A 17935-nucleotide genomic window follows, 5' to 3' on the forward strand; every position below is an offset into this window, starting at 1 on the left:
GTAATTCTGATAGGTCTGCCTTTATACTTGACCTTTTTCTCTCACTGCTTTTAATATTCTTTCCTTGTTTTGTGCACTTGGTGTCTTGACTATTACGTTATGGGAGGAGTTTCTTTTCTGGTTCATTCTATTTTGAGTTCTGTGTGCTTCTTGTACGTTTATGGGCATCTCTTCAGGTTAGGAAAGTTTTCTTCTAGAATTTGTTGAAGATATTTACTGGCCCTTTGAGTTGGGAGTCTTCACTCTCTTCTATACCTATTATCCTTAGGTTTCATCTTCTCATTGTGTCCTGGATTTCCTGTATGTTTTGGGTTAGGAGCTTTGTACTTCTTGCATTTTCTTTGACCATTGTGTCAATGTTTTATGTGGTATCTTCTGCCCCTGAGATTCTCTCTTAAATCTCCTGTATTCTGTTGGTGATGCTTGGGTCTATAACTCCTGATCTCTTTCCTAGGTTTTCTATCTCCAGGGTTGTCTCCCTTTGTGATTTCTTTATTTTCCATTTTTAGATCCTGGATGGTTTTGTTCAATTCTCTCACCTGTTTGGTTGTGTTTTCCTGTAATTCTTTAAAGGATTTTTGTGTTTCCTCTTTAAGGGCTTCTACCTGTTTACCTGTGTTCTCCTGTATTTCTTTAAGGGAGTTATTTATATCCTTCTTAAAGTCATCTAACATCATCATGAGATGTGATTTTAATTCAGAATCTTGCTTTTCTGGTGTGTTGGGGTATCCTGGACTTGCTGTGGTGAGAGAACTAGGTTCTGAAGATGCCATGTGGTTTTGTTGCTGTTGCTTAGGTTCTTATACCTGCTTCTTGCCATCTGGTTATCTCTGGTGTTAGTCGGTCTTACTGTCTCTGACAGTGGCTTGACCCTCCTGTAAGTCTGTGTGTCAGCACTCCTGGGAGATCATCTCTCTCCCAGAAGGATTCGAGTAAAGAGAGCTGAGGCTCAAGGTCAGCTCTGGGCATGTACCGAAACTGAAGGATCACATCCCAGACTGCTTCTTGGCTCCTGCACACAGAGGGCTGCAGTCAGGTTCCTCAGGGCAGAAGTGGTGCTCTCACCCACGCTCCCAGGTGTGTCAGCACTCTTGGGAGATCAGCTCTCCCCGAGTGGGATCCAGGCACAGAGGGCTGTGGCACAGGCTCAGCTCCAGGCACAGACCCAATCACTACTTTTAAAACTGCCCTACAAGCTTGCCTACAGACTGATCACATGAAGGCATCTCCTTAATTGAGGTTCCTCCTCTCAGATGACCTTACCTTGTATTTAGTTGACATAAAACCAGCTGGCACCCTTGGCATATTCATTTTTAAGAAAAACAGAAGACTGGTTAAGCTGGAAAAGACATAGGATGAAAAAGGAGAGGAAACGAAGATCAGGAGGTAGAAAGACCAAATCATACTGGCATTGGGGTTTTAGTCCTGGTTAATGGGAAACCATGAGCACTGTTAAAAGCAGAGTGGGAAGAAACATGATTGAATTTATTATTTTGTAATACTTTATTGAAACCATAATACACAATATTTACAGGTGCCTAAAATACCAGTACCTGATCCAAAGAGAGAGAGCTTGGCTTGGCACACGTCCTCTTGGTAACATGTTGGCTTCTGATTCTCAGAACCCAAGCATTACTAATGGTCTAGAACTCGCCAGGACCTCGATTTGGGAATCCACCATTCCTTCTCCTTCCTGTCTTCAAATTCTCTTTGAAAATGTGTGACAGGTCTTTCCGGTTGTAGCGTGAAGAACCATCAATTGACAGGCTGGTTGCATGGTACAAAACATGCAAACAGAGCTAGAGAAATGAAGATCTGGGGGTGGAAAGGCTGAAGGAATTAGAAAAAAAAAGTGAAGCAGAGCCCAGGCAGGTCACTGCACTGGATCCACCAAGGGCCGACCTGTGTGTGTGTATGCAAGCATGCGTGCACTCACAGGTACATACTAGGGAATGGAAGTTCGGTGTAGCCTTGCCCAGCATACACAGAGGTACATAGTAAGTTCCAGGCCAGCCTGGGACACAGGAGACCACGCCTTAAGAAGAAAGAAGGTGGGGGGTGGGGTGCGGGGGAATGGAGCACAGGTACCATGTACCACTTGACCTAAGGCTTCAAAGAAAACGCACAAACTGCAGATGCCAATTTTGACTGTATGGCAGGACTGTGGCTCAATATTTCCATAAACTTTATAAATTTTCTTCTTCCTTTTAAAAAAAAGACAGTCAAACTATGTAGTTGAGGATGGCCTCAAATTTAGGGCAATCCTTCTTCCTCAGCCTTCCAAGAAGCTGGGATTACAGTCATGAGCGGTCATGCTTGGCTTTGGTTTTCTGTTACTTTTATGTTGATTTCTACAGTTCAATACAGATTTTCTAGATACAGTAGGGAACTCTTTTTCTTCCTGGAGCAAAGAAGCACCAAGATAATCTCAAATGTTAGCACCAAGATATAAATGTTAAGAAAATGAAATTTAAGATTTAAAGTTTGTTGTTGTTACTGTTACTGTTGTTGGTTGGTTGGTTGGGACTGGGAATTGAACCTGTGAGCATGTTAGGCAAGCACTCTACCACTGAGCTATACCCTTACACTTTGCCACGGCCATGCCTTCTTTCTTCTTAAGGTGTGGTCTCCTGTGTCCCGGGCAAGCCATGAGATTATTATGTACTTCTGTATATGCTGGACAAGGCTACCCCAGACTTTCCCAAGTTTTATAAAATGCACTTCTTTGGGAAGAACAGAGATTTGAAGAGCCTGAGGTCATGGAAAGATTATATAATCTGGAAAAGCAGAATTCTGGCAATTTTGTGTTGCTACTGGTGGGTTATATAACAGGAGTAGATGGTGAGCTCTGGAAAGAGAGCCAAGGAGAATGGTCTGAGGATCCCCTGGGAATGTTTGAGAGCTGCCCCGTCTGTTTCTGGAAAGGGAAAAGATATCTGGGCAGCTTGGTCTAACTTTCCTGCTGGTTCCACTGTCCCTAGTTGTGTCAAATCAAGAAGAGAACACGAAACTACTTTGAGAGAAGAGATATTCACAAAACAAGCACTCCCACATGGGTTGATCCTTGGTACAGACTGCAAAAGAACATGATACTCAGCTTTCTCCTTAAAAGACAGTGTGAGCCGCTAGGCTTTAGTGTAGCAACAGTTTAGGTCCACTGTTCACAATTATTTGTTTCTTCTCTATACTCCAAATCCTTTCTAGTTAACAAAAGTTTCATCTGCCTGCTTGGTCTTTTTGAGACAAGGTCTCATTTAGCTAAGGATGGCTTTGAATTTCTGATCCTACTGATCTCACCACCCAAATGCTGGCACATTACAGCATGCACCAGCACCATGGGCGGGGTGAGCACTCTATCAGCTGAGCTCTGTATCCAGCCCTTTCCTTGTTAAAATGTTAATAGAAGAAGTTGTCATGCTTTTCTGAACCTTATGGAGAAAGCTTCTTAGCTAACGTCCTTTGCCGAGCCATTCCCCACCTATCTTACTTCTACAGGACACCATAAACCATTTCAGGAACTCTCGCTTTATGCTCCTCAAATCTCGTAATACCTCCCCTGTAAATCATTGCTATTGAACTCAAACTCTATTAACTGGCATCCATCTATGTGTCCTGAATCTTATTTTCTACTAATATAAACTCTAGTTGCCTTAAATACAAATTCTACTTTAATACATTCCCCAAGAGGATAACAACAATAGCCTAGAGTTTAGAAAAAAGAAGTCTAATATGCTGCCAAATGCAACTGGCCAGGACGTCTTACAGGTGCCTTTTGCTACTCAGAGAAACACCAGCTTTTTTCAGTAAGAATATTTCTAAGTTGGACTCAAATCCAAATATGTGAGTATAAAGAGAGATAAATTGAGCAAATTTTCTTAATCTTTATTTTTACTTATTTTTCTTCTTCCTTCCTTTCTTTTTTTTTTTGGGGGGGGGAGGAGAATCATTCTATAGCCCATGCTGGCATTTAATTATGTCAATTCTCCTGCCTCAGGTTTTGAAGTGTTGAGATTAGAGTTGTTAGAGGTGTGATTAACCACACATCCACAGTTTACTTTAATTGACCCTCATTTTTATCATTTTAACCTTGAGACCAGGTCTCACTATGTAACTCTGGCTGGTCGGGGACTTTCAGCGTAGGCTAGGCTGGCTTCGCACTCAGAGATCCACCTGCCTCTGCCTCCTGAATGCTGGCATTAAAGCATATGCCACTTCATTGAGCCTTTAGTTGATCTAAGAAAATATTATATTTGATAAATACGTCTGATAAATAGTCCAGTGGTTAAAATATTTTGTTTTGGGGCTAGTGAGGTGGCTCCATGGATAAAGGGATCAGCTGCTCAAACCTGACAGCTTGAGTTCCATGTAAGCTAGAGAGAGAGAACTCCACAGTGTTGTCCTCTAACATTCCCACATCTGTACCATGGTGTGAACACACACAGTCATGCATGGTGGCATGTATGCATGCACTCGTACATACACACATACAGCATGCAATCACTCACACACACACACATGTACACACTCATACTGCATTCAGTCACACATACACACACATGTACACACACATACTGCATGTGCTCGCACATACACACATACTAATAATGCTTAGATACTTTAATAATATATCCAATAGTACATCATAATGTACTCACAGGAAGACTTAAGAACTCATTAAAGTAGTCCACAAGGAAGTTGTCTGTTGCCAAGTAATTTTCCTGCAAAAACACAAAAACACATTATGGCCGTGTTTTGCACATGTCTATATTACCATAGCGTAGATCTTTGAGACCTTTTAAGTCAGTTACACACTGAACTCTCACTATAAACCTAACACAGTCCCTGGAAGGGATAGGAAAATGGACAACAACATGAACTGAGCACTCAGGGGGCACGGGATTGAGAGTTCAAAGCCAGTCCCAGCTGTGGAATGAGTTTAAAGCAAACTGGACAACCTGAGACCTTGCCCCAACCACCACCACCATCCTTAACAAAAAAGAAACTAGATTGGAATATTCTCTCAGAAGACCTTGCTACTGCAGCCAGGGAGCGCACAGAACGTGAAGCGTGTACTACCGCATAGAACAGAGTCTCAGCAAATACACGTGCCACACGGCTTTCCCAGGCTTTGGAATATGCACTCGTAGAACAGAAGCAGAAGGTATACACGATGCACTAACAGGTCAAAAGCTTTCCCAAAACCTGATGGATACAATCCCCATAACTCTGCAGAGAGAGAATGGACTTCATGGAGTTGTCCTCTGACTCCCACATGCGCACACACACACACACACACACACACACACACACACACACACACATGAATAATAATACAGATTTAAAGTAAAAAAGAACTAAGGAAGATTTGTTAAAGACAATAATAAGAATTATGAGTTAAAACAAAATTAATCGTGTGGCATCCTTCGCTGCCCAGCAGAAATGGCAAGCTAAGCATACTGTCCAGTTTCCTGTCTGTAAGTTCAGTTTTCAGGGTCAAGCTCCTGCTTGACTTTGAACACAGACTCTTTTGCCGATGCATATGTTCTGAGCACAGATTGTGTGTGTGTGTGTGTGTGTGTGTGTGTGTGTGTGTGTATTTTTTCTGTAACTGTCTCTTCCACCAACAGAGCCACTTTTAAAATTGGCAAAATCAAATGAGCACTGCCAAGAACAACACTGCTCTCGAAATCATCAAACACCTTGCTCTATTAGTCAGTGTTTCCATTGTGTCCAGAGCACATCATGGCTCACTCGGCTGAACAGTACATGTGGTTATTTTATTATTCATAATTATATTTCAATTTTGCAAATCTAACACGAAAGTTGAAACATGACACAATGCTATTATTTCCATATGGCTGATAATTTTCTTTTTATTACTAGCCAATTTTTAAAAATTAGTGAAGTAGTGGCTGGAGAGATAGCTCAGTTGGTAAAGGGCTTGCTGTGCAAGCATTCCTCAGATTTGACTTCAATCCCCAGTGCTCACATAGGAAGCTGGGTGTGGTGGTGTGCACTTGTAATACCAAGTCTGGGGAGGCAGGGATGGGAGGAGCCCTGAGGCTCTCTGGCCAACCCACGGAGCCTAATCAGCAAGAGACCCAGCCAAAGAAGGAGGGGGGAGGAGGAGGGAGGGAGGATGGGAAGAGGGGGAAAGGAGGAGGAGAGAGGAGAGGAGGGAAGGAGAGGAGGGAAAAGAGAGGAGAGGAGGGGAGAGGGGAGGAGAGAAAAGCAAAAGCAAAAAAAACAGTGGCTAGGCTCCTGAGGAACACCACCAAGGTCTACACTCACATATCTACACAGGCATGTGTGCACGTACACATATACACCAAAAAGGAGGAGGAAGAAGAAAGGAGGAAGAGGAGGAGGAAGAGGAAGAAGAAAAGGATTTGTTTTGGTAACTTTAAGTAATTGCAGAGTCTGAAGAAACTTATAAATAAATCTAGCTTCAAGATTCAAGATGCATATCAAGGAATTTACTAGAAATCTCAACCCAGGGTTCAGTCTGCTCAGACCCCAGGTGTCTCAAGCAGAGGAGCTCACAGGCTCGCTTCCCACCGCCAGCTCAGCCTGCTTTCTTACAGCACCCAGGACCTCCAGGCCAGGGATGGCCCTATGCACAGTTAGCTGCACCTCCTTCAGCATTCATCAGCTAAGGTGTGGGACATCGGTGGGCAGTGTCCCACAGGCCGGCTTACAGGCCCGGCTGATGCTGGCTGGCATTTTCTCAGTTGAGAGTCCTCTCCTGAGATGACTCTAGCTTATGTCAAGTTGACAAAAATGCTAGCCAGAAAAATAACATTTCAGCTTATCAAGCTTCTGAACTTATATAGTGAAGCACCAAGTTAACTCTTAAGAAACACATCCTAACTCAATCAGTAACTTTTAGTGTCACCCAGGTAGAAGGCATTTGTGTCACAATCAGAGTAGCCAAACCTGTGTGGAGTTGGTAAATCCAAAGTGAAATGATTTGAAACAGCAGCTATGTCTTTCAGATGAAATTTATTTTATTAAATTCTGTAATTTTTTAAAGTAACCAAATTTTATAATACCAAGCCATAGGATTATGAATCTGTGAATAAAAATGTATATTTATATTAATTTTACAAATTAATGTAACTGTTATCTTAATAAATATACTAATAGCTGTAGGGTATAAAATTCCTTGTTACTTTTTCTAAAATATGCATTTCATTTTTATCGTTAGTGGATAACTCTATGTATTACAGAGAGCCTGGTGGACCAGCAATTCTTAGATAACCCTCAGGCTCACAAACTCACCTCAGCTCAGTGGTTCTCAGCCTTCCTGATGCTGCAACCCTTTAACACAGTTTCTCCCGTAGTGGTAACCCCCAACCTTAAAAGTTTGTTGCTACATTATAACTGAATTTTGCTACTGTTAACAAATTGTAATGTAAATATATGTTTCCCGATGGTCTTGAGGGACCCCTGTGAAAGGGTCCTTCAATCCCCCAAAGGGGTCTCGGCCCACAGGTTGAGAACCACTGCCCTAGGTGCTTCTGGTTCCGAGTCTGTCGCGGTGTGTGATAAAACACCTGCTTTGTTTTCATTTTCGTAATCCATTTCAGACATGAACTTTTCCTGAAATACACGAAGAGTAAATCACTGAAAAGAAACCAAAGGCCATCCAGTGCGGTCCCAGCTCTCATTGCTAAACTCTCCAGTTATAAACACATCTACAAGTTGACATAACATTTCTAAGCATCTCCTCTTGGCTGCCGAGCTCCTCTTGTATCCCGGGGACACTGGTGGCCTGCCTTTACTCCATGGTGAAGGGGTTCTGTGGCACAATCACGTGTCATAGAGACCATAGAAACCTAAAAGTACTCAAATACATCAAAATAGGCATTTCTTTTGGGAAGCTCTAGCTTAGCTTTTATTGATATTAAGTACTGACAATTATGTTGATTGGGAGCAGCCAAGACAGGTGAAGTGAGTGTAGCCTACAAGTGCTACCTGCTGTGGCCTTAGTGCATTTCAGCAGGAAGTGAATTCACACTTACTCCAAGGCAAGTGCCGTGTGTGTGTGTGTGTGTGTGTGTGTGTGTGTGTGTGTGTGTGTGTGTGTGTGTGTGTCTTTTTCTGAGACTGAACAGAGAATCTTGTGCTGGGAGCACGAATTCTACCACAAGTTGCATCTCTAGCTCTAAACCAATGAAGACCTGAGAAGCTATTTACTTCCAAAGCCCTTGAATTATATAAGAAAAAAAAAAAAAAAACCTAATCTTTAATCTCGTTTAGTAGTTCTGCTTTTCTCATTAAATTTCCATAATCCAATTATTCGGACATTTTTTTAATTAATTAAATGTCTTAATTCAGATTGGTATCTTCCAAATACCAGACAAACTGTTGATTAAAGGAACTATCAACAACAACAAAAAGTTGTTCTGTTTCCCCATTACATCATCCACAGGTGCAATGTCATGCCCAGGTGACGGGAGGGGCCTCTTTTAGCGCTCACTACTCTTGAAACCTGGCTTCCGGTGTCCTACAGGCGAGCCTCCTGTGAGACTTAAGTCAGCCAGCCTGTTCACCTTCGGTCCAGACTTAAAAGTTTCTTACAGGAGGAGGGGCGGAGTGAATAGTCTGCGCATGCGTGCCAGTGATGGCCTCTGCTGCTGATGGAAGGAATCAATTGTGCTGCTTTCTCGAGGCAGCATTCATCACGACTGTTTTTACATAGTGTGTAGGTCACAGCTTTCACCTCCAGGTGTTCATTCTGCTACTTTGTGGGATCTAGGAATCAATGTACATTGTCAGTCTTAGCAGCAAGCCCCCGCTGAGCCATCTCACTGGTCCTCAGTACAACTCCTTCCTCCCCATCATTAACTCTAATCTCAAATCACAGCCAGTAGATTTTAATCTATTAAACCCTGACACCCAAGGCTCTCTCCCTGTATAAAAGTCTTTCCAATTCTAATTTAAAAAGAGAACGGGCTCTCCCTTTCTCCCCTTGTCCACGTGGGGGATGTGGTAGTGTCTCTAAATCTTAACCTCACAACAAACATACACAGGTAACACAGGTAACTGCTCGTTCTGCTTCCCTGGAAAGGTTAGTTAGTGTTTCCGTTTACTTTTTCCTGCTGTAATAAAACATGATCAAAAACAATTTAGGAAGGAAAGGCTTTATTTCCCCTCACAGCTCTTCTTCAGCCCATCATGGTGGGCAGTCAGGGCAGGGGCTCAAGACAGGAACCTGGAAGCAGGAACTGGAGCAGAGGCCGAGTATCAATACTGCTGACCGGCTTGCTCCTCCTGACCTACTCCGTTTGCCTTCTCATACACCCCAGAACCACCTGTGCCCAGGGGCGCCACCTACACTGGGCCAGGTCCTTCCACAACAGTTATCCGTCAAGAAAATGCCTCCCCACCTGCCATGCCTACAGGATAACCTCATGGTTTCTCAACCAAGGTTCCTTCTTCCCAGATGACTTGAGCTTGTGTCAAATTGGCAAAATTAACAAAAAACTAACCAACACAGTTATCTCTCCAGGCAGAAGGGACGGGGCTTTGGGAACTCTGATGTGTGTTGCAGTACAGGCTACAGTCACTGGCTACCTTGTTTCTGGAGGGTCTAACGATCTACAGTTCCAAAAGCACTAGAAGATTGATCCCTGTCCTGAGTAAAGGCCTCCATTGGGGTCAGTGACCCCCAAACTGCAACACTTTCCAAAGGCTCTCTGGGATTTGTCTCGGGTTCCAGAAGATGTCCCCACAGTGCTCTGGCTCCTAACTCTGTAATGTCTTCAGGGAAGGGGGGTGAAGGGAGATAGGACCTGAGATTCCTGCATCAAGCCGCCCTGGCCTCCGTGGTTTGCACGTGAGGGTGCTCTGACTGGCTTGACCCACCATGCTCCATTGGAAAACAAACTCAGCGATTAGTCAGGAGATCATGTAGTCACCTTCCTGGTGACGGGGGCTATGGGGCTTTTGATACATTTAGATAAAGTTGATATTTTTATACTTAAGAAATCTTTTTGTTTACTATAATGACATCCAAGCTATAACGATATCAAAGTGAATCCAAGAAAGCCAAGCCTTCGTTGAGAACAGACACCAACTCTCACAACTAAGTTGCTGCATATGCGGTTTGAAGCTAGAGTCCCTTTCCACAGGTACACTTCTTGAGGACTTCCTACACAACTTCTATATTTACATAATTTCTAATCTCCCTCTCCTGTGACTGCCTCCTGTCCTCTCCTTCCCTTTATGACCATGCCTTGTGGCATTATTTTATTATTATCACTGTTATTATTGTTATTGTTATTATTATTATTTGTTACAACACACAGAGAGATAGCCTACTGAGTCTGTTTTTGTCACTCATGTGTATGTGCTTAGGGTTGGCCATGTGGGGCTGGATAACCTGCCAGGGGCTCATCCCTGGAGAAGATGGATCCTCCCCCTGAGCAGCCATTGCTTGCTTGTACCTCTTCATTCCCAACGCCCCACCCTGTTCATGTTGGCATGTCAACTGGTGTTGTCACTAGGTAGGTCTCCTTTAGGTCACCATGTTGTTGAGGTTGGGTTTTCCTAGTACAAACAAGCTACTTTTAAGGAACACAAGAAGAAAACAATCAGGATGTAAACTCACTTACATCCTTAATGTATCTGTCTTACGGTTAAGAATAATAGGAGTCACTCTCACCATCTGACTCGATGTGTATATCACAATGTGTCATAAGACGATCTGAATTCATGCCTCTTGAGTCATTTACATAAATAAAAATATTATCCACAAAGAACATAAAAATATCTAAGTTTTTGTAGCAAAGCTCAACCAAATACCATAAAGACGCTAAGCCCGGTACAGTGGCACACTGAGTCTCAGCACTTGGCAGGCGGAGGCTGGGGGATAAGGAGCTCAAGGCATCTCATTTACAGAGAGTCAGGGGCCAGCCTAGACTACCTGACGCTCCATCTCCAAAATTAAGTAAATAAATGAAAAATGACCCACTGAACCAAATTCATCATCTAAGTGGCATATTCTATGGGTTGTGCTCTGGGGGGGGATAAAGGTATGCAGAGACATTTCTGGCCTACAGATTTGTTAGGAAACTTCAAATTTTATACATAAAATGTTTAAATAGCTGGGCATAATGACTCATGCCTCTAACCCAGCATGTGGTAGGTAGAGACAAGAAGATCAGCCTACTATACACCACGCCAAGGAATGTATAATCTACATAGAGTTCCAAATTCACCAGGTCCACATAACAAGGTCCTGCCCCCAAAACAAGCCTCTCACCTAAAAACAGAAGTTTAAATATACACAATGTCCCTGGCAGACAAGTGGTTGATTCCAAACGAGTTCCCCTATGCTTTGAAAATGAAGCCCCTCCAAGTGGAGAGGTTGAGAACCTTTGGAACACCCACAGTAACGATGTAGGTCTAGATTACTGAGTGAGAAAATAAGAATAAAATGACTATAAACATAGGAACCCCGAAACACTGCTTCTTAAATGAAATACAAAGTTTTTGTCTGCCACCAGGGTTCCCTCTGATTATGACTCTGTTATCCTCGAGATGCCTCCTCAGGATCCAAGGTAGTTGCTCCTGCTCCAGCGAGAGGAAGAAACCTGGTTACTCTTCCCTTCAGCACTTACATGAACTTTATTTAGAATCTCACTAACCCAGCTTCCAATGTGGCTCAACCAGTAGCAAGCCTGTGGTAAAGGGATAGCTACCTGGCCACTGGAAACATGGTGTGGGCCCACCATTCCTTCTCACAGCCTCGCCCCAGCACCCGGCCACCTGACAGCACTCACCTGCAGGAGAGGCAGGAAAGCCTGGCTTTACTCTGGAGAGTAGAATAACAGCCATCTTTTTCTAAGAAGATGTTGTTTATTGATAAAAAACACCAGCACTCATTGGAGAACCAAAGCCAAGCATACATTTGAGGAAGGTCAATTAAGGAGTCAGCCAACACTTGGGTGAGCATGCGAATTTGAGGACCTGGTCACAAACTGGTCTCCATAGGAAGCTGCCCAGTGCCAAGGCAGTCTGCGTGGTGTTGGGTTTGGGAAGGTTTTTGTGGAGATGAGATGGACCAGAAGGAATGTGCCACATTGTGAAATGGATGAGGAAGGGTAACCTAGTCAAAACTGACAGCAAGGCAAACAGAGCAGCTTGGCCAGAGCGGAGCATGTGGAAGTGCTTTGCAAGCTCAAAGCAGGATGGATGGAAAACTTATCCTAGAGAACAGGGTTAAGGAAGACTGAATGTTTGAAGGGCTCCATGGGCCATGAGATTAGTAGCCTCAGTCACAGTTTACTTCTGTGAACTTTGTCCTCCTCGGCTATGAAATGTGGGAAATGGCCACTACCTCGGAGGGCTGTCTTGGGGTTAAAGGTCAGTCTGTGGCCAGCATTTGGCAATACTAGCTATTCATCAAGTGTCTTACAATGGAGTAAGATGGTAAATTTGGAAAGAGTTAACAGGAGTATGGCAGTCACGGCAAGAATGATGAGACTCCAGGACAGCCAATGCACACAGTTTGCATCCGATGCTTTAGACAAAGAAGAACTGGTTAAGAGAAGGAATGTGGAATTGGTATCAGTTAAGACTACAGTCAAACTCTGTGCCTGTAGATGAAGCCAGAGCTACAACAGCAGGTCTGAGGATGCAGAGACACACACGGCTAGGGAGGAAGGTTGGGGTAGATCATCAAGGGAGGGAGGAAGGCCCACAGACAACTGAACAGCAGTGTACCAATCACCAAAACACAATAAAGCAATGGAAAGGCAGAATCAGAGCTGGAGAATGCAGGCAAGGGGTCTGAAGAGGTGACACAGGACATTGGATATGCAAAAGCATGGAAAGTGTTGTCTGGACACAGACGTAGTGCACACATCTGCAATCCACCCAGCACTGGGGAAGCTGAAGCAGCTGGATACAAGGTTTGAAGTTATCCAGGGCTGCAAGTTCCAGGCCAGCACAGGTTAGGTAGTAACGCCCTGAGCAGATGTGGGGATGGTATATGAACTTGGAATTCTCAAGAGATAGGCAAAAGAGCTTACCCACAAACCTCTGGAGAGCAGAGCCCCGAAGGTCAGTACATCACAGGAGTGGGAAGAGAGAAGCTGGGAAGGGGGAAGAAGACTGGGACTGAGGCCTGGAACACTGCGGGTACCCAAGGAAGCAGGGCAAGTTAAAGGTCTTCAAGCACAATCACTCAAATGTGAAGTGGTGTGCTGCTAGACTGGCCTGTACGGAAAGGAGAGGCTGGATCGGAAGCCCTGCTGCATGAAGCACTTGAGGTGCTGGAATAACTTAAATTCTACAGTAAGCGGGCCTCCGCCAATGTATGCGAGCACTTCTGAGGTGCTGTGTGGACCTGTGTGTTGGTGCACACACAAGGCTGGAGTTTCTCTTTTCTCTGCCTCTTCCTCCTCCTCCTTCCAGGATCTGCTAACTTATCCCTCTCTCTGATGTTAGCCCCAACTGGACTGTTAACGTTTTGAGACTTAGCCCCAGCATTTAGGACAATACTTTGAATGCACAATCACTCATGTTTGTTGAATAAGAAGCCAGAAGTAAATAGGCCAACTAGAGAAGTAAGTGCTGGAGGACATTGGTAAATACTAGACGTGACTGGAGCTCTAGCCTCCGACCAGGTAGGAGTAAGAGTCATCTCTACATCTGTCTGTGCCCTGGGGCAAGCTCTTCATGTTTTCGATAGGCTTCATGGAATATTCTCTAAAAACAGCACTCTGCCAAATGACAAATGGATGTGGCAAATATTTAGTACGCTCAATTTCTCCAAGAGTCTGACCTGAGAACAATGCATCAAAGACATTTTAAACAGTTATAAATGTATTACTTGTTTCTGTTGTTGGTTGTGTTTGTTTTATTTAATTGGTTTTGGTTTTTTGGTTTTGTTATTTATATTATCTGATTGGTTTTTTGGGGGGGTTGGTTTTTGGAGGGTTTTTGTTTGTTTTTGGTTTTGTTCTTTGAGACAAGGTCTCTCTATGTAGCCCTGGCTGTCCTGGAACTTACACTGTAGACCAGGCTGGCCTCAAACTCACAGAAATCCTCCTGCCTCTGCCTCTGTCTCCTGAATCCTGGGTTAAAGGCCTGAGTGCTACCATGAGGGGTACCATGAGGGGTGGGGGGAATTTTTTTTTAAGAGAGGATCTCACGTAGCCTTGAATTTGCTATGTCACAAAGGATGACCCTGAACCCCCAATCCTTCCACCCCATCTCTAATGCTGGGTTTACAACTGTGAGTCACTTTACTGCTCAACCCCCTTCCTCAATGTCATCTACTAATGTTTACTGCAACCAGGAAGTGCTGGCACATCACAACAAAGCCATGGAGAAATTACATGAGCTCTCTTACAGGAGACAGCTTTGACCTGAAGAGAATGTAAAAAAGACCTATCCACTGTCTCGCCACTGTGTCTGTTGCCTGGAATGGCAAAAGGAAAATCACATAGCCTTCCTCCTAGAATCCAACCTTTTCTATTAAAACAAAAGGCCATGGGGGATCACCAAGTAGCCCATTTAACTGTACTTACAAATTCTTCTTCTGTAACTTCTGGCGGCTCTGAAAGGAGACAAAACGTTACCTTTTCGTACTCAGATCTTCCTTTTAGACTAAGTGACTTGGCCCTACTGTATATACATCCCGGGTGAGCTCAGTAAAATGTTCATTATCCGCATATGAATTAGATTTTAAGGTAGGATTCAAGGTGGAGACGGGGAGGAAAGACCTCTGGACTCTGGCTTGGGACCCACTGTAACCCCAGAGCTAACCTAAGGCCCCCAGTTGCAAAGGGAGAGCTTATCGAGGTGGAGTTAAGGTAATAGGGACCTCCCAGGGGGCTCCTATAAAAGGCTGGAAGAGCCGAGGCAGCGGGCGGAGGCTGGGGAGAGGCGTGGGGCTGGGGTCGAGCAAGGCCTGGGTGCGGGAGTGCCCGGCGGAGCGCCGGGGCCCACCTACCCGCCGAGAGCCGCCTTTCCGGCATGTTGTCCGGGGGCCCAGCTGCCCGGCCCCGCTGTCTGGGGAGCGACCGCCGCCCGGCGGCGCGCGGCCAGGGAATGCCCGTTCTGTGCTGCCTGCTGTTGCCATAGAGCTGCACAAAGCAGAGGCGCCTGGGCCTGGGGTGGAGGCTGGGGAGCGGCCGTTACTGTGGAGATCGCAAGGTTCTGGGTGGGGAAGGGCCGCTGGTGGGGGGAGGGGAGCTGGGGGCAATGGGGGTGTGTGTGCAGACCTTCCCACGGGGAAGGACCGCAGAGCCAGGGCCCTGTTCCCTTAGTACTGGTCAGACGCCTGCGGCCAAAGGTAATACCGCTGCGTTTTTATGAACACTGACCACTAAACATTACTGGAACTGGAAACCACAGATTACAGATACCCTGTAATGCGTGTTCAGGAAAGGAGTTAGGAAAACAAAGCCCTGCGTAGTGACACACACCTGTAATCACAGCAGTTAAGAAACGGAAAGGAGAGGGGCTGGGGATTTAGCTCAGTGGTAGAGCGCTTACCTAGGAAGCACAAGGCCCTGGGTTCGGTCCCCAGCTCCGAAAAAAAAGAACCAAAAAAAAAAAAAAAAAAAAGAAACGGAAAGGAGGCAGGAGAACAGAGTTAGCGGATGATCTCAGCTACATAAGAGTTTGAGGCCAGTCTGGGCTACAGTAAAGCGCACACACACACACACACACACACACACACACACAGAATTTAAATAATGAAAATTTAAACTAATATTCTGAATACTAAAAAAAATTTTTATAAAACTTATAATATCCGTATCTGTAGTTCTGAATTTCCCCAGTGGTGCTAAATAAACCCCAGAGCTTGTCCCCTACCCAGCTGTACTTCCAATGCAAATGTCTAAAAGGAAATAAACCCCACCCCACCTATCACTCCACACCCAACTCATACCCATTCCCAAACCAGATCGTAGAGCTTCATCTTCCGGCCAGGGTTGGGGCAAAGACCTGCAAAGCCCTGCAAAGCCCACACTAGGAAGGTGAAGGCAGAATGATTAAGGGGTTCAAGCCCAGCCTGGGCTACATAAGAACCTATCTCAACTAAAACAGGAATATAGTTTCATCTTGGGGCAAAAATCTTATGATCATTAAATGATAAAAAGTAACTCAAGCCAGAAGTTTCCTCCCCCGCCCCCCAAAACTTTTCCTCCAAACCCCACATTCAGGCAAACATTGGATTCAGCCAATTCTACCTTAAAACATGTCTGTATTTGGACTCTCCTGTCATTTCCCACACACAGCCTTAGTGCTGGCTCCCATCTGGTCTGTTGTAAGCTTCCTAACTTGTCTATCTTCCAGTCTTAGCTTCCAGCTAGGAGTTCTCCTTAAATCCATTATCCATGCTGAAAGCAGAGCCAGCTATCTAAATGCAAATCTGACCTACTCTAAAACCATCGTGGTTCCACATTTGCCTCCTCAGTGTGAGGCAGGTATCCGTGTGCCCTTCAGACAATGGGTGCCTATGTTCCAAGGAAGCAGACACCTGCTCCCTGGTTGTAGTATTGCAATTTCAGTATGACACAGAGAAAAGACAACAGTGAAATACTGCCCTCGTCAGACAAAATCAGAAAGCCAAATGAAACCAAGAGAGCAGTGGAAGGGAGCAAAGAGGTGAAGGGAGATGGGGCAGGGATTCCCCCAAAGTCCTTGTAGACCCAGCAGAGACTAACTTTCATGATCCAAGTGCTACTTTGGCTGCTGTGCAGAGGATTTAGGCAGCTCAGGTCCAGGCTGATGGTCGTCAGGCAGCACGGCCTTCAGGCTTCATATCTCTATGTAAGGGGAGAGCTGAGGGGCTGGAGCGATGGCTGGGCAGTCAAGAGCACCGGAGAATCCAAGTCCAGAGCCGGCATGGTGGCTCAGAACTCCAGCTCCAGCGATCCCACTACCTCTTCCTGCAAGGAAGTATAGACGCTTGGGCACATACACATAAATAAACGTAGAGCCTAGAAGATCTGACAAAATGGCTGTGGGGAGAAACAGGTATTGGGGGATGAGTCTTGAAGATTTTTGTCTGAACACACAGAAAGGTATGGTCGTCAGCAGACATGGGAAGGTTGTGCAGAGCCACTGTCAAGGAAGTCCCTAAACCAAGATTTCCAGTTTGCAATTGACAAGGGACTTCAGAATTCGGGATACCAACTTGAGAGAACACATTTTTTTTTTTCTGCCACCCAAGAGACTATAATGGCCCTCTTTTTACCAGGACCATTCCCTCCCGTGTGTGTCCCCATGGATGCCCATCATTGGCTTTTCCTCTTGTTCTTGCAAAGCAATACCTTAAAGCCACAGTCATATTACAGCCACTGAGTCAGAAATGTACCTTCTGGGCACTGGAGGCCCCATCAGATGTCAGCCGGTTTCCGCTGCAACACACCCAGGACCACGAGTCGCCTGCTGGACTTCTGGAACTCCTCATTCCAGTCACCTGCCCTGTGCTCTGCCCACACTTACTCATTCTGGCCAGAGAGCCACACTGATAACTTAATCTGTTTATCATGGATGGTGTCTCACCGGTTGCCCTCTCTTACCAGGAGCCCTGAATGAGAACTTGAATAGAACAGCATTGTTCTTCTGGGTTTATAGTTTAGAAAACAGATATAGAAAGGGTTTGTTTTTTTTAAAAAAAAAAAAGTTACAGAGAGCTATTAATAAATTTTTCACATTCCAAAGCCCTTGCTCTTAGATGTTGCGCTAAGTCAACTTGACAGAGCTAAAAATCATTAGAAAGGAGACAGCCTCAATTGAGAAAATGCCTTCATATGGTCAGGCTGCAGGCAAGTCTGTAGGGCATTTTCTTAATTACTGATTGATGTGGAAGGATCCAGCCCATTGTGGGTAGGGCCACCCCTGGGCTGGTTGGTGGTCCTGGGTTTCCTAAGAAAGCAGGCTGAGCAAGCCAGTAAGCATCACG

At 44.9% G+C, this 17935-nt stretch overlaps 1 protein-coding gene across 10 annotated transcripts in view; it reads right to left on the minus strand.

Annotated features, from left to right (window-relative positions):
- Nucleotides 1–15079, minus strand: part of Rgs22 (regulator of G-protein signaling 22) — a 120215-nt gene extending 105136 nt beyond the window's left edge. For 7 of the 10 annotated variants that reach the window (XM_087558647.1, XM_087558645.1, XM_087558646.1 and 4 more), the window contains exons 1-3: nt 14969–15037; nt 14544–14572; nt 4656–4718 (exon numbers count right to left, since the gene is read on the minus strand). Coding sequence is in view for 6 of the 10 variants with exons in the window: in XM_087558643.1 (XP_087414769.1) it covers nt 4656–4718; nt 14544–14572; nt 14969–14993 (117 nt within the window). In the remaining 4 variants the exon portion in view is untranslated. Of the gene's footprint in view, nt 1–4655; nt 4719–14543; nt 14573–14968 lie in introns of all 10 variants that reach the window. The other 3 variants (NM_001447182.1, NM_001447183.1, NM_001447181.1) reach the window with 1 other exon arrangement.
- Nucleotides 15080–17935: the final 2856 nt, after the last annotated feature.

This window comes from Rattus norvegicus, chromosome 7 (genome assembly GCF_021556685.1).
Source record: "Rattus norvegicus strain SHRSP/BbbUtx chromosome 7, alternate assembly SHRSP_T2T, whole genome shotgun sequence".
NCBI classification, from domain to species: Eukaryota; Metazoa; Chordata; class Mammalia; order Rodentia; family Muridae; genus Rattus; species Rattus norvegicus.